At 43.1% G+C, this 25,167-nt stretch overlaps 1 protein-coding gene across 3 annotated transcripts in view; it reads right to left on the bottom strand.

Annotated features, from left to right (window-relative positions):
* The window catches only part of nek11 (NIMA-related kinase 11), a 168,013-nt gene that overhangs the window by 86,325 nt on the left and 56,521 nt on the right, over positions 1 to 25,167 (bottom strand). For all 3 annotated transcript variants that reach the window (XM_065027659.1, XM_065027660.1, XM_065027658.1), the window contains exons 10-14: positions 24,847 to 24,966; positions 23,221 to 23,314; positions 22,743 to 22,872; positions 15,951 to 16,087; positions 3,652 to 3,712 (exon numbers count right to left, since the gene is read on the bottom strand). In XM_065027659.1, the coding sequence (XP_064883731.1) occupies positions 3,652 to 3,712; positions 15,951 to 16,087; positions 22,743 to 22,872; positions 23,221 to 23,314; positions 24,847 to 24,966 (542 nt within the window). The remainder of the gene's footprint in view (positions 1 to 3,651; positions 3,713 to 15,950; positions 16,088 to 22,742; positions 22,873 to 23,220; positions 23,315 to 24,846; positions 24,967 to 25,167) is intronic.

Raw genomic sequence — 25,167 nt, 5'->3', positions numbered from 1 at the left:
CATTCTCTGTGGATTAAACAGGCATTCCTTTCCATTCTCTGTGGATTAAACTGGCATTCCTTTCCATTCTCTGTGGATTAAACATGCATTCCTTTCCATTCTCTGTGGATTAAACATGCATTAGTTTACATTCTCTGTGGATTAAACAGGCATTCCTTTCCATTCTCTGTGGATTAAACAGGCATTCCTTTCCATTCTCTGTGGATTAAACAGGCATTACTTTCCATTCTCTGTGGATTAAACATGCATTCCTTTCCATTCTCTGTGGATTAAACATGCATTAGTTTACATTCTCTGTGGATTAAACAGGCATTCCTTTCCATTCTCTGTGGATTAAACATGCATTCCTTTCCATTCTCTGTGGATTAAACAGGCATTCCTTTCCATTCTCTGTGGATTAAACATGCATTCCTTTCCATTCTCTGTGGATTAAACATGCATTCCTTTCCATTCTCTGTGGATTAAACAGGCATTCCTTTCCATTCTCTGTGGATTAAACATGCACTCTGTGGATTAAACAGGCATTCCTTTCCATTCTCTGTGGATTAAACATGCATTCATTTCCATTCTCTGTGGATTAAACATGCATTCCTTTCCATTCTCTGTGGATTAAACATGCATTCCTTTCCATTCTCTGTGGATTAAACATGCATTCCTTTCCATTCTCTGTGGATTAAACATGCATTCCTTTCCATTCTCTGTGGATTAAACAGGCATTCCTTTCCATTCTCTGTGGATTAAACAGGCATTCCTTTCCATTCTCTGTGGATTAAACTGGCATTCCTTTCCATTCTCTGTGGATTAAACATGCATTCCTTTCCATTCTCTGTGGATTAAACATGCATTAGTTTACATTCTCTGTGGATTAAACAGGCATTCCTTTCCATTCTCTGTGGATTAAACAGGCATTCCTTTCCATTCTCTGTGGATTAAACAGGCATTACTTTCCATTCTCTGTGGATTAAACATGCATTCCTTTCCATTCTCTGTGGATTAAACATGCATTAGTTTACATTCTCTGTGGATTAAACAGGCATTCCTTTCCATTCTCTGTGGATTAAACATGCATTCCTTTCCATTCTCTGTGGATTAAACAGGCATTCCTTTCCATTCTCTGTGGATTAAACAGGCATTCCTTTCCATTCTCTGTGGATTAAACATGCACTCTGTGGATTAAACAGGCATTCCTTTCCATTCTCTGTGGATTAAACAGGCATTCCTTTCCATTCTCTGTGGATTAAACAGGCATTCCTTTCCATTCTCTGTGGATTAAACAGGCATTCCTTTCCATTCTCTGTGGATTAAACAGGCATTCCTTTCCATTCTCTGTGGATTAAACAGGCATTCCTTTCCATTCTCTGTGGATTAAACAGGCATTCCTTTCCATTCTCTGTGGATTAAACAGGCATTCCTTTCCATTCTCTGTGGATTAAACATGCACTCTGTGGATTAAACAGGCATTCCTTTCCATTCTCTGTGGATTAAACAGGCATTCCTTTCCATTCTCTGTGGATTAAACAGGCATTCCTTTCCATTCTCTGTGGATTAAACAGGCATTCCTTTCCATTCTCTGTGGATTAAACATGCATTCCTTTCCATTCTCTGTGGATTAAACAGGCATTCCTTTCCATTCTCTGTGGATTAAACAGGCATTCCTTTCCATTCTCTGTGGATTAAACAGGCATTCCTTTCCATTCTCTGTGGATTAAACATGCATTCCTTTCCATTCTCTGTGGATTAAACAGGCATTCCTTTCCATTCTCTGTGGATTAAACAGGCATTCCTTTCCATTCTCTGTGGATTAAACAGGCATTCCTTTCCATTCTCTGTGGATTTAACAGGCATTCCTTCCTTTCCTTTCTATTCCACCAGACCACTGTTGCTCTCCACTCCCTTCCCTGTTTAAGTAAACACCATGGAGGGATACATAGAGTGTAGGGCTTCAGCACAACCTGTTAGAGAGAACACCCACCTGTCAGAGTCCAAAATATGCAAACAAACACATCAACCTAAGAGGACAGCAACAGTTAAGCAATAAGGCCAGAGGGGTGTGGTATATGGCCAATATACCATGGCTAAGGGCAGTTCTTACACACAACGCAAAGCAGAGTGCCTGGACACAGCCCTTATCCATGGTATATTGGCCATATACCACAATCCCCCAAGGTGCCTTATTGCTATTATAAACAGGTTACCAATGTAATTAGAGCAGTAAAAATAAATGTTTTGTCATATCCGTGGTATAATATTCACCATTAGAATATCAACTGAGTACAGCTGAATATACTGGCATTTTTGCTTGTTTTTAGCTAGTTTTCCTAGTGCTTGGACACACAGGAGTAACTAGTCTGTCTGTTGTTAGTGACAGAACAGACAGTAATCTAGTGCTTGGACACACAGGAGTAACTAGTCTGTCTGTTATTAGTGACAGAACAGACTAATCTAGTGCTTGGACACACAGGAGTAACTAGTCTGTCTGTTGTTAGTGACAGAACAGACAGTAATCTAGTGCTTGGACACACAGGAGTAACTAGTCTGTCTGTTATTAGTGACAGAACAGACAGTAATCTAGTGCTTGGACACACAGGAGTAACTAGTCTGTCTGTTATTAGTGACAGAACAGACAGTAATCTAGTGCTTGGACACACAGGAGTAACTAGTCTGTCTGTTGTTAGTGACAGAACAGACAGTAATCTAGTGCTTGGACACACAGGAGTAACTAGTCTGTCTGTTGTTAGTGACAGAACAGACAGTAATCTAGTGCTTGGACACACAGGAGTAACTAGTCTGTCTGTTGTTAGTGACAGAACAGACAGTAATCTAGTGCTTGGACACACAGGAGTAACTAGTCTGTCTGTTATTAGTGACAGAACAGACAGTAATCTAGTGCTTGGACACACAGGAGTAACTAGTCTGTCTGTTATTAGTGACAGAACAGACCGTAATCTAGTGCTTGGACACACAGGAGTAACTAGTCTGTCTGTTATTAGTGACAGAACAGACAGTAATCTAGTGCTTGGACACACAGGAGTAACTAGTCTGTCTGTTATTAGTGACAGAACAGACTAATCTAGTGCTTGGACACACAGGAGTAACTTGATCAATTTCTTCAAATATCAAATGGAGAACTTGAAAATAGAGGAAAAATAAGTGCTTTTTTGACTTGTTTAGAAAGAAGGGAGCTTGACAGGAAATGCATTGAATGGTGTTGTGGTGAGCATGCTGGACGGTGAGAGAGGAGGATTTACACCTACCTATAGAACACACAACATCAACGTGTTCAACATGTCAGGAGGAAGAAGCCTAATAAGGTATAGAGAGGATGTAATGCAGGGAAAACATCCCAGCCCTATCCAGACATCCATACGAAGGTAAGCACCTCAGATATAGCTACTCTAGCACCGGTAAACAGCAGCACAGTGAAAGACCTGATCAATGCTCCAACCAGACAGGCTCTCAGCCCACCACAGGCCTTCCAGTACAGTTAATGTAGGAGTGTGTTCACGGTGTGGAAACACATCAATATCCTTAACATTGGTAGGCTGCAGCTACATCAATTACCACTGCAGAGCACTTGTAACCTGGTTTCTCACTACTCTGCTGCCATTAGGACAAGTCCATCGACCCCCTGCGTGGTGTGTTCTAACTCACCGCTGAGCTCTCCTTCCAGAACCTGCTCCATGTGTCTCATCATGGCCTCCAGGTCGCTGTCCTGAGGAACAACAAAGGTCAGAGTTCACAGTTATCGTTTATTATACTTACAGCTGTTTAACTTGTCATTTTGATGTAAATGACAGGGTCAAACGGTCATCATAATACACGCGCTGGAGTATCCCGAGTATGTTTCACCGGTATAAAACGAACCTAGAGAATCATTTGAGCAGGTGTCCAAGCAGTCCAACTACACACAGAGAGGTAGTGGATCTCTGGAGATGGAGGTCAGTGAGCTGAGCCGTACAACAACAACAAGCACACAGCAGCTCTCTCAGGGATTCCCCGACCCTGTCAGATATGTCAGGTAGGGGTTCCGATCCCTTCCCCCTACAGACAGCAACAGCCAATCACACTGTCTGTATAGACACCACATCCCAGAATCCCCCTCTCTCCGTGGCCCCCAGGGCACCACACCACCACGGCACCGCTGCTGAGGAGAAATGCAAACATCAGCCATGAGACATCTTTCAGCTGTCAGATTGTCAGAAGGAGCTCCTCTCCGTGGCGTCACATGACAATGTCTCCATTGATGAGGCTCCAAGGGGCCAGGAAACAGCAGCTGCTGCATAGCCTCGGTGTGTGTTAGACCCTGGCTGGACTCTCCTGGGTACAGCATTGTGATGTGTGCCACATCCATGTGACAAAGGAGGGGAAAGAGGGAGTCACCCCCGTTACCCTGCGTTACTGTCATCCAACAGGACGGCATGGAGAGACAAATGTCGCAGCTACAAAGAGCTGGAGAAGATGAGGGAGTGTTTGAATGAAGCCACACTGGCACCATCTCAGAGGTGAGGTGAAGCGTGCAGTGCCCTACTATACAACTAATGAATCTGTGGGAAATGTGTCTTCATCTAGGAGGACAAACCTGTACAAGCAGGGAGTGCATGGTTAAGAGAGAACTAGTCTAAACCGTTTCTCCTCCACAGGATTCACTCTGACTCCACCACAGCTGAAAGGCTACATCCAACTACCTGTCATGTGTGGTAGCAGAATCACAATTAGTTAGGTAACATTGATAAATAGGATGTTTTATTTACATAATAATGCTTATGTGAGATATTTGTCATTAGGATGTCTTCTTTTGGATGATACTGTTGGCAGTTTGCAGTTATCCCTTCTCTGCTAGGGCTCAGTTACTTGGGGCCCAGAGAGGGGAGAAGTCAGGTTAGTCTTATCTGTGAATGTGTCTGTAACTATTCCTAAACCATGTGAAGGGATGGCGTGATTAAAGGGGACCAGTTAGTTGGCTCCACAATGTCTGTGTGCCAGTCACTCCTCTCCGTGAGCTTGTCCAGGAGGGGTTGTATTTTTGATGTATCTAGAATTGACAATTGATATATGCCATTGGATGAGGTAATGTTTTGGTACTATGTTGTACCAAGAACGAGAAGTAGAACCTCGTTTTAGGAGAGCAAACTGAACGATAATTTATAGCTAATGCTGTCTGGCTATGGGACACTCCTCTCTCAAGTAAAGTCTTCCTTTGTAATGTTCCTAAGATCTGTTATTTGTCATGTGAGTTGAGATGGGTGTGTCTTGGCTATAAATGATACTAAGAATTGTTTTGTAAGCACTCTCAGAGAATTCATTTATAGACACTGAATTGATCTGAGAGTCAAACAGGGCTATGGTGAAGCTCATATAATTAAATATGGACTTTATGATATAACTCTGACTTGTGTGTGGTTTGCTCTCTCATGATTTGGTAATGCAGGAAATTTCCACGACACATTACTTATCTCTGGCAACACACTCATTTACCAACTCCCAAAGCTGAATTCTTCTTTTTTATTTGCTCGCTTTGTTCTTTTCTACCTTTCTCCTTTCTCCTGTCCTTTCTCCCAACAGTGACAAATAGTTTTAATCTAGCTTGGCCTTCCTTCTCTCATGGTGCAGTGGGAAGAGATTGGGTTGCAGCCTTGAGATATCCCCTCATGTGTGTGTCGGGGGAAAGAGGGAATATATTTTCTCTCTGCAGGGGGGGTAGAATGCTGAATGAAAATCATTGCGTAACTAAATTAAGAATGAACTAGCTTCTCTCGGTTTGATGCAGTCAAGACAAGTATTATGTAATCAGATGGGATGATAAATAACTAGCAAGAAGTTAGTCTACTAGAGCGGGTTAACAGTACTTGCCATCTCTCTGTGTCTCTGTCTCTCTCTGTGTCTCTGTCTCTCTCTGTGTCTCTCTCTCTCTGTGTCTCTGTCTCTCTCTGTGTCTCTGTCTCTCTCTGTGTCTCTCTCTCTCTCTGTGTCTCTGTCTCTCTCTGTGTCTCTGTCTCTCTCTGTGTCTCTCTCTCTCTGTGTCTCTCTCTCTGTGTCTCTGTCTCTCTCTGTGTCTCTGTCTCTCTCTGTGTCTCTGTGTGTCTCTCTCTGTGTCTCTCTCTGTGTCTCTGTCTCTCTCTGTGTCTCTGTCTCTCTCTGTGTCTCTGTCTCTCTCTGTGTCTCTCTCTCTGTGTCTCTCTCTCTGTGTCTCTGTCTCTCTCTGTGTCTCTGTCTCTCTCTGTGTCTCTCTCTCTCTCTGTGTCTCTGTCTCTCTCTGTGTCTCTGTCTCTCTCTGTGTCTCTGTCTCTCTCTGTGTCTCTGTCTCTGTGTGTCTCTCTCTGTGTCTCTGTCTCTCTCTGTGTCTCTCTCTCTCTCTCTGTGTCTCTGTCTCTCTCTGTGTCTCTCTCTCTCTGTGTCTCTCTCTCTGTGTCTCTGTCTCTCTCTGTGTCTCTGTGTGTCTCTCTCTGTGTCTCTGTCTCTCTCTGTGTCTCTCTCTCTGTGTCTCTGTCTCTCTCTGTGTCTCTGTGTCTCTGTCTCTCTCTGTGTCTCTGTGTCTCTCTCTCTGTGTCTCTGTCTCTCTCTGTCTCTCTCTGTGTCTCTGTCTCTCTCTGTGTCTCTGTCTCTCTCTGTGTCTCTGTCTCTCTCTGTCTCTCTCTGTGTCTCTGTCTCTCTCTGTGTCTCTCTCTCTCTGTGTCTCTCTCTCTGTGTCTCTGTCTCTCTCTGTGTCTCTCTCTGTGTCTCTGTCTCTCTCTGTGTCTCTGTGTCTCTCTCTCTGTGTCTCTGTCTCTCTCTGTGTCTCTCTGTGTCTCTGTGTGTCTCTCTGTCTCTCTGTATTTCTGTGCCAGCTCCCATGTCACTCACATTGCACACACAAACACACCCACACAGCCTCTCCCCTGCTCCCTAGCACCATGCTCTGTTTGTCTCCCTTCCTCTGCTCTGGTTAATAAAGTACAACAACAAAAATGTTCTTCTACTACTTCCCTCACTCGGATCAGACCTGGTGTGGACCGGGTGAATGTTTTAAAAATGAATTGTGTCCGCTGGGAAAGCCCCGTGTCCATTTCAAAACGGGCCCTCTAAGTCCCATCAGCATTTATTCTCATCATTCAGATTATACAAATTCAAATCATGAAGTGTTTAATGTGATGTGATTTTGATTTAATTTGCATTGATATCAGAGTGATTAGAGGGACAATAGAGCGCTGAGTACCAGACCATTCATTAGCAACCTGACAGCCGTTAGTGAGTTGGGTACCAGCTATGCATCAGCACCATTCATGTAGGCTTACAGAGCGCAGAATAGGAGGAGAATACCGTGACTCAGTGGCAGTAGTGGTGCATGGGTAAAATCACTGGGGAAGCCCACACCCTCAAAAAGATCCATATTATGTGTTGTGATAATTGCATTGTTTGCTCTATAACCTGCTAGTTCACATGCCTTGCCACAGTGATACACAGGCCTAAAGGCCGAGACAACAAGAAGACACAGTGGCAGAATAGATTCAACCACACCTTTGTTTTATCACAAATCTGGAGAGCAACCTCTGTCTAGTGAAGTCCACAAAGCATATTGCATGTACAGTAACAGACAGTTACATGACCTACAGCTAAAGGTCAAGCAAGTTCATGTTCCCGACATTTTTGGACCACTAAACAACTATTGCTTTAGAACCACAGAGTTACCGCAAGTCGCAAAGAAAACAGGAGCCTCCACTGTTCCAGCACCATTTCAACATCATCAAATCACCTCTGCTTAGTCTAATACAGTGACAACTAAAAGATACCAAAAACTATTTAGTCCAATCAATGTAAGCTAAATATGATGTGGCTGTCCATGGTTCTGATTTGTGTGTGTGTGCGTTCATGCAAGTAGAAAAACATGTTGACTCACCCTACTTGTAGAGAAACGCCAATGTCATCCTGCTCTCTTTCATGTGGATGAAACGGTCTGTCACTCTGTCATACAGTACACACTTTTATTATTGTTGTCCTAGGCTACCTGGCTAAAATGCTTGCTCACTAGCCTAACTTCTATTCATGGGAAAAGTTAGAACTACTTCAATCTTCTTAGGACCAGGTGGCCCGCTAGCGGGACAAATTGCTGTGAGACTGGAGAGCAGGCAATTCAAATAAATAGTCAGAAATATTATGGATTTTAAACATTTATGTACATATAAAAGTGTCTTATATTGGCAGAAAGCATACATTCTTGTTAATCTAACTGCACTGTCTGATTTACAGTAGCTATTACAGTGAAAACATACCATGTGATTGTTTGAGGACTGGTATTCTTCCACCGGCACAGGTTCATACATTCACATACAACGATTAAATATTCACTTACTTTCTCATCCAAAGGGTCCCAGCTATAACATGTAGTGTCATTTTGTTAGATAAAATCCTTCTTTATATCCCTAAAAGTCCTTTTAGTTGGCGCCATCGATTTGAGTAATCCACTCGTTCAACTTGTAGATAAAATAAATTTCTATTTACTCCTCAGACACCCTACAATGTAATCAAACTATAATATTTATTTCGGAAAGAAGTATGTTCAATAGGAAACTGATTTTAGCAGGTGCGTAATGTCTTCATGGCGCGCGCAAACATGAATTTCCAAGACTGTCCCTCTACTAAAACTGATATTTGTTATTCGTTTTTGAAGTTACACGCCTGAAACCTTGAACATAGACTGCTGACACCATGTGGAAGCCATATGAATTGCATCCAGGGAGCTAATTTTCAATATGACCTTTCTCTTGCATTTCTAAGAGGATGTTCTCTCTCTCTCAAAAAAAGTCAGCTTGGTTTTTCTTCTACCATATCTATTGTGTTCTATTCTCCTAAATTATTTAAACATTTCTACAAACTTCAAAGTGTTTTCTTTCCAATTATATGCATATCCTGGCTTCAGGGCCTGAACTACAGGCAGTTTACTTTGGGCACGTCATTCAGACCGGAAGTGGAGAAAAAAGGGGCCTATCTCTAAGAAGTTCATTGGCCTTCTACATCTAGCTACATATTGAACTTCCATCATCTCAGGCCAGGGGCACAACAATGTATTAATTAATGGTTGGATCAGAATCACCATTATAGTCATTGGCCGGGTACAGGGAATTAAGTAAAAGCACAACTTAAAATTATCTCAGTGTAGGGTTGGTCGGTTTACAGTTTTTTGCGATATACCGGTATTGATGCACGGACCTGTTTAGGTTTTTACTTTACCTTCTATAACGGTATTTGAATGTTTGGTTTGTTAAAATGTGACACGCAGTGTGTAACGTCCATTTGTATAGTTTACTTCGCTACTTGAGTCATCTCTCTCCACAATGCTTTCCACACAGACCTAGCCCCGCCCCCTGTCACTCAAGGAGCGCATTTGTTTTTCCTCGTCCAGGGGACACATACAGTCTGCATGGTCAATGCAGCAAATGCAACAATGTTGACAACAATGATGCAGTTGTCACTTTGCTTCTTAATATAAATCTACTAGCATTCCATAATTACACTATTAGCTTGTGTTTCTTACATCTGCAAACAGCTAGTTTGTCTTTTCTTAGCAAGTTGTTCCTAAATCTTGTTAGCCGCAATCGCTAGCTAGCTAATAAATGTGTAATTTAAATGTGTAATTAAATGCGTAATTAGCTATACAGCCTGATAATACCAGTAATGGTGTAGACCTAAATCAGCAACAGTGTCTTCTAAATGAAAGAGGTAAACGCAAAGCAAGAATATGTTGGCTACATGAAGTAGCTAAGAAAAAACATTCAATGTAGCCAAAGATAATAGGTCCCCTAGGAAACACATTACTTCCTACCCTGTCACAATAACTCATCTCTTGCATTTTCATTCGTTGTCATGTCAAACAACACTATTATATTGTAACTATATCATTTGGATAGATATTCTATTTCCATGATTCCAACAGTTAACCCAAGTGTTTTGCTCTAAACCACAAGTCAAATTGCAACATTTGGTTAAAAATAAGGCCCAGATTGCTTGCCAGTATCGTGCAGCCCTACGTGACAGTATGGAAATGGTCTCAAATGCAGAAATTGATGACAATGATGACTTTTGGGGGGCTGAAGTTGAATTGAACAGTATAAAACAATCAGAATGGAGACCCATTGAAATCCCTTAGAATGTATGTGTTGCCAACCTAGAGTCACGCACTTCTCATAAAGCTCATTTAGAACTTTTATTATTAAAAAACATATAATACCATCAATTTTTTTTAAATAACATGATATATCATTTTGGCCATATCGCACAGCCCTATCTCAGTCCATGACTAATTTAGGAAAGGGCCAATTTTAGCTTGCTGGCTAGCTAGCCACCGGAGGACAACAACACAGCGAGATGCAACAATTCCAGATTTCCTGTCAATGATTTATGCTCTCAATGGGATTTGATAAGAGTGACGCAGTCTTTTTGGTGCGCCAGGACCATTCACATTTGAGCTCAGTTTAGCTCAACGCTGATTGGCACATTTTTTATAGTTTTTTGTCAAGGCAGGCCAAACACTGGCTGGCTTCCCTTGTCTTCAATGCTACGGGCGGCATCAATGTCATACTTATTTGGACCAGACAGCATCAGAAAGATGGCCTACACGTAGAGAGACAGAGGGACACTGTTTCGCTCGGATGCTTTCTCCTGTGAGATACATTCAGCCTCTTGCGAATTGATGGAAAATTCTGAAACACAGGTGAAAGATAAAATAATTGATGTTTTTTCATTTTGTTCTTGGTAATTTGTTTGGGGAAGCCTGGCTTCCCTGTTGGCATCCATGAATACACACCACTGCTCAACGGGCACAGGGAATTTGACTGCGGGCATGACAAGAACCCTAGATGGTCTTGCCATAATAAAAGTTATGGTATTAAATGTATAAGATATTAAGGTTAAAATACTGATACTGACAAATGTACAGATGTAGGATCTTCATTTGATCACTCTTTTGTTGATGAGAATTTTCCTGCAAAATGCCAACTAGTAGTGTATTTGAGTTTTAAAAAGGCTTCTAAAGTGTGTCATTTCTACTTAGAAATGTCAGACTTGATATACTCGGACGAAAAATGTATCAGCACCTACAAAAATGTCCATTAATTAAAATCCACATAATAATTCTGGTTTCCTTTTGCTGCAGGATTATTCTCCTGCTGTAGCACACTGGCTCAAATTAAGATCCTACATCTGTACAGTATATCCTGTGTCAGGGATTTGTTATCAGAGGTGTTCTATTACTAAATGAGCTTGCAGTCTGGCTAGAGAAGCCTCAAGTCTCATAAGGTTTTGTATTGTGTTGTGGTGTATTGTATTGTGTTGTGTTGTATTGTGTTGCATTGTATTGAGTTGCATTGTATTGTATTGTGTTGCATTGTATTGTATTGTCTAATAAGCCTGCAATTAGTAGGGATTAGATTGATCTGAACAATGTGGGATCATTACATTTCCATAATGCTGCATATGGGAGTTTGGATCCACAGCACAGCACATTAACACTCATTAACTACACAGTGAGGCTCGTAGCCTTGGGCAAGGTCTGGTGCTATCATTTTAAGATGTAGGTCTTAATTTGATCACTCTTTTGTTACTGAGAATGCAAACTTGTAGTGTGTTTAAGGTTTAAAAAGGCTTCTAAAGTTTGTAATTTCCACTTTAAAATGTATCAACCCCTACAAAAAATGTCCATTCATAATAATCCACATAATAATTAACATTTCCTGTTGCTGAGGGATTATTTTCCTACTGTAGCAAACTGGCTCAAATTAAGATCCTACTGTACATCTGTAAGTGAATCTAATATTAACCTATAAAGACCAAATATGTAATATTATAAATATTATAAATGTAATATCTAATCCAATGATGAGAATGTTGGTGTGTGTGTGTGTGTGTGTGTGTGCGTGTGTGTGTGTGTGTGTGTGTGTGTGTGTGTGTGTGTGTGTGTGTGTGTGTGTGTGTGTGTGTGTGTGTGTGTGTGTGTGTGTGTGTGTGTGAAATGAAAGTCCTCACACACCAGGACTACAAAGCCGGGAATCCCTGGGTAAAACCATAGAGTCTCATCCTGCCAAGGCGCCTCTTGGCATCCGGCCACAGAGGAAAATTACTCTCTGAATTCACATTGTTCTCGTTTGGATTTCTCCAATGATGATTAGTGGTTGGCTTTTGTGCAACTCTGGATAGGAAAAACCTGAGAGCCAGCAGAGCCAAACTAATTCAAATATTATCTCACTGATAAAGAGGCAAACACTAAAGTGTGCCAGTGAACAATGCTCCAAAATGCCCCGAGCCCTCTGAGCCAGCCCTCACAACAGACACATTTATCCCCCTGATCCAGCCCTCACAACAGACACATTTATCCCCCTGAGCCAGCCCTCACAACAGACACATTTATCCCTCTGAGCCAGCCCTCACAACAGACACATTTATCCCCCTGAGCCAGCCCTCACAACAGACACATTTATCCCTCTGATCCAGCCCTCACAACAGACACATTTATCCCCCTGATCCAGCCCTCACAACAGACACATTTATCCCCCTGAGCCAGCCCTCACAACAGACACATTTATCCCCCTGATCCAGCCCTCATAACAGACACATTTATCCCTCTGAGCCAGCCCTCATAACAGACACATTTATCCCTCTGAGCCAGCCCTCATAACAGACACATTTATCCCTCTGAGCCAGCCCTCATAACATACACATTTATCCCCCTGATCCAGCCCTCATAACAGACACATTTATCCCTCTGAGCCAGCCCTCATAACAGACACATTTATCCCTCTGAGCCAGCCCTCATAACAGACACATTTATCCCTCTGAGCCAGCCCTCATAACAGACACATTTATCCCTCTGAGCCAGCCCTCACAACAGACACATTTATCCCCCTGATCCAGCCCTCACAACAGACACATTTATCCCCCTGATCCAGCCCTCACAACAGACACATTTATCCCCCTGAGCCAGCCCTCACAACAGACACATTTATCCCCCTGAGCCAGCTCTCACAACAGACACATTTATCCCCCTGAGCCAGCCCTCACAACAGACACCTGTATCCCCCTGAGCCAGCCCTCACAACAGACACAATTATCCCCCTGAGCCAGCCCTCACAACAGACACATTTATCCCCCTGAGCCAGCCCTCACAACAGACACATTTATCCCCATGAGCCAGCCCTCACAACAGACACATTTATCCCCCTGAGCCAGCCCTCACAACAGACACATTTATCCCTCTGAGCCAGCCCTCACAACAGACACATTTATCCCCCTGAGCCAGCCCTCACAACAGACACATTTATCCCCCTGAGCCAGCCCTCACAACAGACACATTTATCCCCCTGAGCCAGCCCTCACAACAGACACATTTATCCCCCTGAGCCAGCCCTCACAACAGACACATTTATCCCTCTGAGCCAGCCCTCACAACAGACACATTTATCCCCCTGAGCCAGCCCTCACAAGAGACACATTTATCCCTCTGAGCCAGCCCTCACAACAGACACATTTATCCACAGTCTCCAGCACAGGACTATTCAACAGTAATCCCTCCTGAATCCCCACCCAGATGCACCACCACTACAGAATACAAACCAGAGCATTAGAACAGGCAGAAGTAAAGAATAGAAGGGTTCAGAGCTGTGTTCCATGCTGTGTGACCCGCCCCTCATAGTCTGTCAATCATTTTGAATGTATTCAATTCATTGGTGCAGACAGTCAATCAAGCCTTCTCTCCTGTGTCAAGACAGACACATAGTCAATCAAGTCTTCTCTCCTGTGTCAAGACAGACACATAGTCAATCAAGCCTTCTCTCCTGTGTCAAGACAGACACATAGTCAATCAAGCCTTCTCTCCTGTGTCAAGACAGACACATAGTCAATCAAGCCTTCTCTCCTGTGTCAAGACAGACACATAACCAATCAAGCCTTCTCTCTTGTGTCAAGACAGACACATAGTCAATCAAGTCTTCTCTCCTGTGTGAAGACAGACAGTCAATGGAGACTAGCTAGCTGCATCAGGACTAAGGGGAGAGGGTGCTAGCCACATCAGTGCTGGTCAGAGATGTTAAAATAGAGATCTATGCACCTTCAGATGTTTTTCATTCTGTGATTTTCATTCTCTTTCCACAAACACAAGGCTCATAAGATTTCATGAAAGTTAAGCTTCCCAGATGTGGCAATGAATGTTCCCATTCATAGTAATGGAATGTCTGTCTGTCTTAACACAGGAGAGAGGACTTGATTAACTATCTGTCTGTCTGTCTTCACACAGGAGAGAGGACTTGATGAACTATCTGTCTGTCTGTCTTCACACAGGAGAGAGGACTTGATTAACTATCTGTCTGTCTGTCTTAACACAGGAGAGAGGACTTGATTAACTATCTGTCTGTCTGTCTTAACACAGGAGAGAGGACTTGATTAACTATCTGTCTGTCTGTCTTAACACAGGAGAGAGGACTTGACTAACTATCTGTCTGTCTGTCTTAACACAGGAGAGAGGACTTGATGAACTATCTGTCTGTCTATCTTCACACAGGAGAGAGGACTTGATTAACTATCTGTCTGTCTGTCTTAACACAGGAGAGAGGACTTGATTAACTATCTGTCTGCCTGTCTTAACACAGGAGAGAGGACTTGATTAACTATCTGTCTGTCTGTCTTCACACAGGAGAGAGGACTTGACTAACTATCTGTCTGTCTGTCTTCACACAGGAGAGAGGACTTGATTAACTATCTGTCTGTCTGTCTTCACACAGGAGAGAGGACTTGATGAACTATCTGTCTGTCTGTCTTAACACAGGAGAGAGGACTTGATTAACTATCTGTCTGTCTGTCTTAACACAGGAGAGAGGACTTGATGAACTATCTGTCTGTCTGTCTTCACACAGGAGAGAGGACTTGATTAACTATCTGTCTGTCTGTCTTCACACAGGAGAGAGGACTTGATTAACTATCTGTCTGTCTGTCTTCACACAGGAGAGAGGACTTGATTAACTATCTGTCTGTCTGTCTTAACACAGGAGAGAGGACTTGATTAACTATCTGTCTGTCTGTCTTCACACAGGAGAGAGGACTTGATGAACTATCTGTCTGTCTGTCTTCACACAGGAGAGAGGACTTGATTAACTATCTGTCTGTCTGTCTTCACACAGGAGAGAGGACTTGATTAACTATCTGTCTGTCTGTCTGTCTTCACACAGGAGAGAGGACTTGACTAACTATCTGTCTGTCTGTCTTCACACAGGAGAGAGGACTTGATTAACTATCTGTCTGTCTGTCTTAACAAAGGACAGAGGACTTGATTAACTATCTGTCTGTCTGTCTTAACACAGGAGAGAGGACTTGATTAACTATCTGTCTGTCTGTCTTCACACAGGAGAGAGGACTTGATTAACTATCTGTCTGTGTCTTCACACAGGAGAGAGGACTTGGTTAACTATCTGTCTGTCTTCACACAGGAGAGAGGACTTGATTAACTATCTGTCTGTCTGTCTTCACACAGGAGAGAGGACTTGATTAACTATCTGTCTGTCTGTCTTAACACAGGAGAGAGGACTTGACTAACTATCTGTCTGTCTGTCTTCACACAGGAGAGAGGACTTGATTAACTATCTGTCTGTCTGTCTTCACACAGGAGAGAGGACTTGACTAACTATCTGTCTGTCTGTCTTCACACAGGAGAGAGGACTTGATTAACTGTCTGTCTGTCTGTCTGTCCGTCCGTCCGTCCGTCCGTCCGTCCGTCTGTCTGTCTGTCTGTTTGTCTTCACACAGGAGAGAGGACTTGAATGACTGTCTGTCTGTCTTCACACAGGAGAGAGGACTTGACTGTCTGTCAGTCTGTCTGTCTCTGTCTCAGCCTTCAAGTAGAAGGGAGAAGTAATTCAAGTAGCTCCAGAGCTTGCATACACCAACACACACTCATATAAGCACACACGCAGACGCATGCACACACACACACTCACCTGTCCATAGGAATGACAGAGGGTTTCTGAGGTCACGGTGTCCCCTTCCTCTCTTTCCTCCTCCTCTTCATCAGTGCAGGACTCAAATCCATCCATGTAATAATACACCTCTGCAGTCTGAGGGTCCTCGGGGATCTCTAAACACACACACACACACACACACACACACACACACACACACACACACAGACACACACACACACACACACACAGAGAGATATACACACACAGATACACACACACACACACACACAGATACACACACAGACACACACCATGGGGAACAAACAAAATAAGTGACGCAATGTAGGGAGAATACAGAGAGATGGATCATGGATAATACAAGCCTGATTGGTTCAAAACCCTGAAGCAAAGATAACGCAAGACTAACACTATGGGGGCCATTTTCTTCACGGAGAACAGTATTGAAATGTCGGGTGTAGATCACTTTCCCTGTCCAGAGCACGTTGGACGACATATATATACTCTCTCTCTCTCTCTCTCCTCTCTCTCTCTCTCTCTCTCTCTCTCTCTCTCTCTCTCTCTCTCTCTCTCTCTCGCTACCTCTCTCTCTACCTCTCTCTACCCCTCTCTCTCTCTCTACCTCTCTCTACCTCACTCTACCTCTCTCTCTCTCTCTCTCTCTCTCTCTACCTCTCTCTCTCTCTCTCTCTCTCTACCTCCCCCTCTGTCTCTACCTCTCTCTCTACCTCTCTCTCTCTCTACCTCTCTCTCTCTCTACCTCTCTCTCGCTCTCTCTCTACCTCTCTCTCTCTCTCTCTCTCTCTCTCTCTCTCTCTCTCTCTCTATATATATATATATATATATATATATATATATATATATATAAAAGAAGAAAGTGAGAGTGAGATATATATATATATATATATATATATATATATGTATCTCACTCTCACTTTCTTTCTCTGAGGTATTTCCAGCAGTTGTGTGCTGGTGCTGGTGTGGGTTGGAGGAGTGTTGGGGAACAGCTGTGGTGGATGTCTGTGCTACTGGGAACATCCCTCTCTTGAACACTTCCATTTTCTCACTTAGTGCTCTGCACCTGAGCACCAGCCTGACCAGGGACTCCTCTCCATGGAGTGAAGTAGCGAGGGAGGGGGGAAGAGAAAGGGTGCGGAGAAAGAACAAGAGAAAGAGATAGGAAAAGAAGAGAGTGACAGCTGTATGGTGTTGAGTTACCTTTGCAGCAGCTTACTGTCTGCCTGAATGAGAAGGAAACGGATAGAGAGAGAGAGCGAGAGAAGAGAGACAGAGACAGAAAAATAGAAAGACAGAGCACTGAGGAGCGAGACAGAGAAAGAAAGTGTGTGGAAGAGAGTGGAAATCACTTTCATTTCATTTTCAATAATTGTTTCTTTCCTATCTACCACAGAAGCCTGTAATATACAGTGTTGACTGGTATTGGAGACAAAAGTTCCATTTCAAATCGGTACTATCACCAATATAAATCTGTACACTTTCCAAAGACTTATCCTTAATCCTCCGAGACAAAACCATATCTTCTGAGAAATATGACCACTAAAAATGGGGGAAGCAGATAAATAGACAGATGGAATGAAATGGAGATAAAGAGACGGAAGGAATGAAATGGAGATAAAGAGACGGAAGGAATGAAATGGAGATAAAGAGACGGAAGGAATGAAATGGAGATAAAGAGACAGAAGGAATGAAATGGAGATAAAGAGACAGAAGGAATGAAATGGAGATAAAGAGACGGAAGGAATGAAATGGAGATAAAGAGACAGAAGGAATGAAATGGAGATAAAGAGACAGACGGAATGAAATGGAGATAAAGAGACGGAAGGAATGAAATGGAGATAAAGAGACAGAAGGAATGAAATGGAGATAAAGAGACAGAAGGAATGAAATGGAGATAAAGAGACAGAAGGAATGAAATGGAGATAAAGAGACAGACGGAATGAAATGGAGATAAAGAGACGGAAGGAATGAAATGGAGATAAAGAGACAGAAGGAATGAAATGGAGATAAAGAGACAGAAGGAATGAAATGGAGATAAAGAGACGGAAGGAATGAAATGGAGATAAAGAGACAGAGAGAGGGAATGAAATTGAGATAAAGAGACAGGAGTGAAATGGAGATAAAGAGACAGAGAGAGGGAATGAAATTGAGATAAAGAGACAGGAGTGAAATGGAGATAAAGAGACAGAGAGAGGGAATGAAATTGAGATAAAGAGACAGGAGTGAAATGGAGATAAAGAGACAGAGAGAGGGAATGAAATGGAGATAAAGAGACAGAAGGAATGAAATGGAGATAAAGAGACAGAAGGAATGAAATTGAGATAAAGAGACAGAAGGAATGAAATGGAGATAAAGAGACAGAAGGATTGCATGGAGATAGAGAGACAGAAGGAATGAAATGGAGATAAAGAGACAGAAGGAATGAAATGGAGATAAAGAGACGGAAGAAATGAAATGGAGATAAAGAGACAGGAATGAAATGGAGATAGAGAGACAGAAGGAATGAAATGGAGATAAAGAGACAGAAGGAATGAAATTGAGATAAAGAGGCAGAGAGAGGGAATGAAATGGAGATAAAGAGACAGAAGGAATGAAATTGAGATAAAGAGACAGAAGGAATGAAATTGAGATAAAGAGACAGAGAGAGGGAATGAAATGGAGATAAAGAGACAGAAGGAATGAAATTGAGATAAAGAGACAGAGAGAGGGAATGAAATTGAGATAAAGAGACAGAAGGAATGAAATTGAGATAAAGAGACAGAGAGAGGGAATGAAATTGAGATAAAGAGACAGAGAGGAATGAAATTGAGATAAAGAGACAGGAGTGAAATGGAGATAAAGAGAGAGGGGGAATGAAATTGAGATAAAGAGACAGGAGTGAAATGGAGATAAAGAGACAGAGAGGGGAATGAAATTGAGATAAAGAGACAGGAGTGAAATGGAGATAAAGAGACAGAGAGAGGGAATGAAATGGAGATAAAGAGACAGGAGTGAAATGGAGATAAAGAGACAGGAGTGAAATTGAGATAAAGAGACAGAGAGAGGGAATGAAATTGAGATAAAGAGACAGGAGTGAAATGGAGATAAAGAGACAGAGAGAGGGAATGAAATTGAGATAAAGAGACAGGAGTGAAATGGAGATAAAGAGACAGAGAGAGGGAATGAAATTGAGATAAAGAGACAGGAGTGAAATGGAGATAAAGAGACAGAGAGGGGGAATGAAATTGAGAAAAAAAACAAGCGGTCTCTAAAAATTGACCAAAGTATCATAAAGGAATCAGGTAAATAATGATGTCTCAGTCAAGTCATACAACTATAGTCCACTAGTACAACACAATACCCTGATTACATCACACAAACTATAAGCCTCCTAAAAGCCTTCCCTTTTGTGGCTTTCTTAGAGTGAGTCCAACAGAGCCTGAAGCAGATCAGATCAGTGACCTATGACCAAGCATCCCACAGTCCAACCAGCCGGCAGACTCTCCACAACAGAGAATGACACACAACTGCACACGCAAACACACACACACCCTGTCTGTCTGGTGCTTATAACCTGATAGCCATTTCTGTCAGTGGTTTCTGTCCCATCTTACCTGATTCAGTGCTTCATTGATTTTAATTAGCAATGTTAATACCAGACCAGAATAATCACTTATGCAAAGAAGTTTTTTGTAATCCAGAATGTTTCATTCATGTGCCCTCCGCTTGGCCTCCTGCACCAGCAGTACCACGGCCAAGGTTACAGAGGGCCAGGTACTCCCATCAGTCAATCTATCCTCCCTCCCTGTCCAACAGACTCTGCAACTCTCTGAGACCGACTACAAAGAGTTCTAAGACTTTGAAAAAGTGCTTCACTGGGCAAATTGGGACTGTCAGAGAGAGAGAGAGAGAGGGGGAGAGAGCTCTGTCATCTGACCTCAAACTCAGATAATATAACCTTATTTCACCCCTATATCCTACCACACTGTGTTGAAACCTGTGGGCATGTTGCATCTGTGACTGCCTGTGGCTCTCAGTGATACTGTATGTTTATTTATACTGAGGACGGAGGTCATCGGCATGCATAATTCAATGTTTATTTCCTAATACATTTTAGTCTAATACTTGCCTTTATTCCCCAGTGAGACTGCTTGAGGTATGTTTAATGTCAGACCACGTCTACAGTTGAAAGGGGAAAGGGGGCAATGGGCCATTGAGATGTGGTTTACTAAAAATAACAAAGCACTTTTCTCTTGTCTTTCTTATTTGCATATGTGCTCCTTGAGTGTGTGTGTGTGTGTGTGTGTGTGTGTGTGTGTGTGTGTGTGTGTGTGTGTGTGTGTGTGGGGGGTGTGTAGGTGTGTAGTACTATAACAGTGGTGGCTTGTGACACTTTAAATGGGGAGGACGGGCTGGAATAGAATAAATGGAATGAGAGAGAAGATACCATTCCATTCACTCCATCCATCCATCCATTACTATGAGCCATCCTCTATGTTACACTCTCCCCTGCACACTGTGTGATGCATGTTCACTCTGCTCCTCAGCCTTTGATGATACTGCCTGGGCTGCTTTACCTCATGGCTGGTCTGTCAGAGTAGGAGAGGTTTCATGCCACCAGGGGCTCTCGGTGACTCTGATCCCAGCCGAGATGAGGGAATCTGAGGCATTGGAGATCTGAGGGACCCCCTGGATCTCCCACCATGGGGGTCCCACAGTGAAGTGGAAGTGGGACGAGTGTTAAGCAGGGGGTTGGTCTATGGGTTTGGACATTCGACTGCTTTTCCACCATGGAATATTGGATATTGAATAGTCATTTAAATTAATGACGGATTCCAAAGTGAATTGCAGACATTATTTTCAACTGAAATCACTTGCCCACTCCTACACTTGAGTTCAAACTTACCCAGGCCTCGTCGACTTTCCCTAAAATGTGAGGCGTGACAATGGCGTGATTTTGGAGGTGTAGCAACACGAGACTAAACTGACCCCAACCCTGAAGGGCACTACAGCTGCAACAGTACAACAGTTGTTGAAGTCTCATATTTTCTTATTCTTACATCCTGGTCTTCACCGATCTGAGAGGATTGGGTGAAGGGCCGGCCCTGATTGGGTGTGTGATTGGGCGCAGGGCCGGCCCTGATTGGGTGTGTGATTGGGTGAAGGGCCGGCCCTGATTGGGTGTGTGATTGGGCGCGGGGCCGGCCCTGATTGGGTGTGTGATTGGGTGAAGGGCCGGCCCTGATTGGGTGTGTGATTGGGCGCGGGGCCGGCCCTGATTGGGTGTGTGATTGGGCGCGGGGCCGCCCTGATTGGGTGTGTGATTGGGCGCGGGGCCGGCCCTGATTGGGTGTGTGATTGGGTGAAGGGCCGGCCCTGATTGGGTGTGTGATTGGGCGCGGGGCCGGCCCTGATTGGGTGTGTGATTGGGTGAAGGGCCGGCCCTGATTGGGTGTGTGATTGGGCGCGGGGCCGGCCCTGATTGGGTGTGTGATTGGGCGCGGGGCCGGCCCTGATTGGGCGTGTGATTGGGCGCAGGTTAAATAACAGTCCCAGAGCACAGCAGACAATAATCTCATAACCTCCCTAGATCCCACAGTTTATAGACAAGGTGTTTAGCTGTTTATTATGGCATGTTTGTATTGGCAGTGTGGACAGATACAGTTTAAGGTGGTCTTGGATAAATGGGAACAGATTTTTATTTGCCAAAGCAACATTTTCATCAGGGTTTACATAAGGTTTAATTTCAACAAACTTTTCTGCAGTTGCTACATACATGTTGCTACATACATGTTGCAGATGCTACATTAATGAATGGGATCCATTGATTCTTGAATAATATATCTTAGAAATGCATCATGATCTTAGTTTAACTGTCGTACCCCATCAGAACACCAAATATAAGCTTGTTTTACTCTCATGTTTGGAAACAAAATAAATATTAACAAAACTGTATAGCCTAAATGTCACGCCCTGACCTTAGAGAGCTTTTTATGTCTATATTTTGGTTTGGTCAGGGTGTGATTTGGGTGGGAATTCTATGTTTATTTTCTATGTTTTGTATTTCTTTGTGTTTGGCAGGGTGTGGTTCTCAATCAGAGGCAGCTGTCCATCGTTGTCTCTGATTGAGAATCATACTTAGGCAGCTTTTTCCCACCTGTGTTTTGTGGGTAGTTGTTTTCTGTTTTGTGTCTGCACCAGACAGAACTGTTTAGTTTTAGTCCATTTTGTAATAACGTGTTTATTTTCACGTGTTCGTGATAATAAATTATCACGAACACGTACCACGCTGCGCTTTGGTCCACTCCTTCTTCATGCAACGATGAGCGTTACCATCAAAACATGGTTACAACTATCATTTTGATATCATGGATGATCAGTCCTTGCATCTATATCCCTGTCTATGAATTTGAGAGTAGTTACTTTTCTCCAGCACCATCCCTCAGCTTTTTATAGAAACAGTGGTGGGGAGATGTACTGCAGGCTAACCAAGATGTACTGCAGGCTAACCAAGATGTACTGCAGGCCAACCAAGATGTACTGCAGGCCAACCAAGATGTACTGCAGGCCAACCAAGATGTACTGCAGGCCAACCAAGATGTACTGCAGGCCAACCAAGATGTACTGCAGGCCAACCAAGATGTACTGCAGGCCAACCAAGATGTACTGCAGGCCAACCAAGATGTACTGCAGGCTAACCAAGATGTACTGCAGGCCAACCAAGATGTACTGCAGGCTAACCAAGATGTACTGCATAAAAACATAATCCTATCGTTAACAGAAATAAAAGGTACAAGAAGGAAGTATACTCACCACGCCCTACTGGCTCAGACATTCGCATCTTGTCCTGCTGCTGCCTCCTCATTGGCTGTGAGCAACCCAGCGACCGGTAATCCTCAGCTGTAATTGGTGCAGTCTGGTGGACTGCATCTCCTGCACTCTCCTATTGGGTGGAAGTGATGGAGTTTTCAATTCAATTAGTCATAAGTATCTATTTCATTTTTTAACAAGACAAATGTTTTTTAGTTTTTTAGGGGGAGTTTCAATTATGAAGCGAGTGATTGGCTAATGAGAACATAAGGGAATACCAAACGAGGTTCACGGTGAAGGGACACCCTTAGAGTTTAATTTAACTCAGGCCAAAGAACCGGCTACTAATTGCACTTAAACAATTAGTTAATTCAAGTAATTAAAGTCGTAGAGGGTAAAAACAAAACATTTTTCATCCAATTATATGCATTATTTCCTAAGAGAGCTTTTGATTCAACTTTTAGAATTGTGTCTCTCTTACATTCAAGACGTCCAAACTGACTTTCTCGAAATGGCGGCTCCTCAGCTCCTGCATTCGGAAGTGGTTTTCCTGGTATTTCTCCTCAGCAAGTCTCCTGTAGTGTTACATTATATTATAAATTGGCTGGTTTAAGCCCTGAATGCTTATTGACTGACAGCTGTGGTATATCAGATTGTATACCATGGGTATGACAAAACATTTATTTTTTTACATTGGTAACCAGTTTATAATAGCAATAAGGTACCTCGGGGGTTTGTGGTATATGGGCATATGGGTATATCGTTGTTAAGGGCTGTATCCAGGCACTCCGCGTTGCGTCCCGCTTAAGAACAGCCCTTAGTCGTGGTATATTGGCCATATATACCACACACCCCTTGCTTTATATCTTAATATACAGGTAACTGCCAAAATAATGGAAACACTTGAGATCATGAGGGATACAAAGTATAATGAAAGCAGGTGCTTCCAAACAGGTGTGGTTCCTGAGTTAAACATCCTTAGGGTCATGTATAAAAAAGTATTTAGTCTACCATGGCTATTCCCCCATAGGATGACAATGACCCCATCCATAGGACACAAGTGGTCACTAAATGATTTGATGAGTATGAAAACGATGTAAACCATATGCCATGGCCGTCTCAGTCACCAGATCTCAACCCAATTAAACACTTATGGGAGATTCTGGAGCGGAGCCTGAGACAGCGTTTTCCACCACCATCAACAAAACACCAAATGATGGAATTTCTGGTGGAAGAATGGTGTCGCATCCCTCCAAGAGTTTCAGACACTTGTAGAATCTATACCAAGGTGCATTGAAGCGGTTCTGGCTCGTGGTGCCCAGTGCCCTATTAAGACACTATGCTGGGGTTTCCTTTATCTTGGCAGTTACCTGTAGATGAATGATGCAACGCAGCATAAAAGTGAGATGACAGTGTGTTATGTTGATCATTAAGACTAGGAGGTCATAGTCTTAGGGAAGCCTAGTTGTTATAGCGTTGGACTAGTAACCGAGCTGACAAGGTACAAATCTGTCGTTCTGCCCCAGGCAGTTAACCCACTGTTCTTAGGCCGTCATTGAAAATAAGAATTTGTTCTTAACTGATTTGCCGAGTTAAATAAAGGTAAAAAAAAAAAATAACCCTGTAGTTATCAACCAGAAACAACAGAGTGTGGGAGAGAGAGGAGGAAGGACATAGATAAAGAGAAAATGAGAGAGAAAGAAACACAGGCAGATAGAGACCCACAGAGAGAGAGAGACACAGAACGAGATGGAGGAGAGTGAGAAGGTCATGGCTTGTATAATATCAGCGTCCTGCTAAAAGTTTAAACTCCATAGAGCACATCAATAGCCCTGTTGCCTGGCCTCTTGTCCTTCCCATCCACCACCCCTCTGTCGCTCTCAGTATCGTTCCCTGTAGACACGTCTCCAACACAGTTCAGCCCAAGGAAACTAGGGCAGGGGAAAATGCATTTACACAAAACTCTCTTCATCTTTAAAGGGAACCCAGCCATGCATCAGCCCCAGAATAATCCCAACGGGACCTCACAGGCTCTATACTGGTCATGGACCGAATGACCGTGGTGTGTGTGTGTGTACATGTGCGTGCGTACTTAAGGGTCTCCTACCTAAGCCTCCTGGCCTTGTCGTCGGCAGCCTGCAGTTTCCTCAGCCTCATTCTCTCCCTGGGGGTCATTCTGTCTAGCTCTGACTTCTCCCTCAGTGTCTGAAGGTGCACCTTTCTCTGCCTGTTCAAAGGACAAAGGTCAAAGGGCAGCGGTCAGAGGTTGGGAGGGCTGGAGCGTTGGCGAGTAAGATAGGTCAGCGGTCCGATACTCCTACACACAATTACCTCTGCACTGTTAAAAACAATTGCTGCCTTAATGGGATTTAGAATTTACCATGGCAAAAAGAGATACTGTGCACTGTAAACACCTCAGGGTGGTGGA

Source organism: Oncorhynchus nerka, linkage group LG14, assembly GCF_034236695.1.
Source record: "Oncorhynchus nerka isolate Pitt River linkage group LG14, Oner_Uvic_2.0, whole genome shotgun sequence".
Classification (NCBI taxonomy): Eukaryota; Metazoa; Chordata; class Actinopteri; order Salmoniformes; family Salmonidae; genus Oncorhynchus; species Oncorhynchus nerka.
The sequence above is the reverse complement of the archived record's forward strand: the minus strand, read 5'-3'. Positions and strand labels throughout refer to the sequence as shown.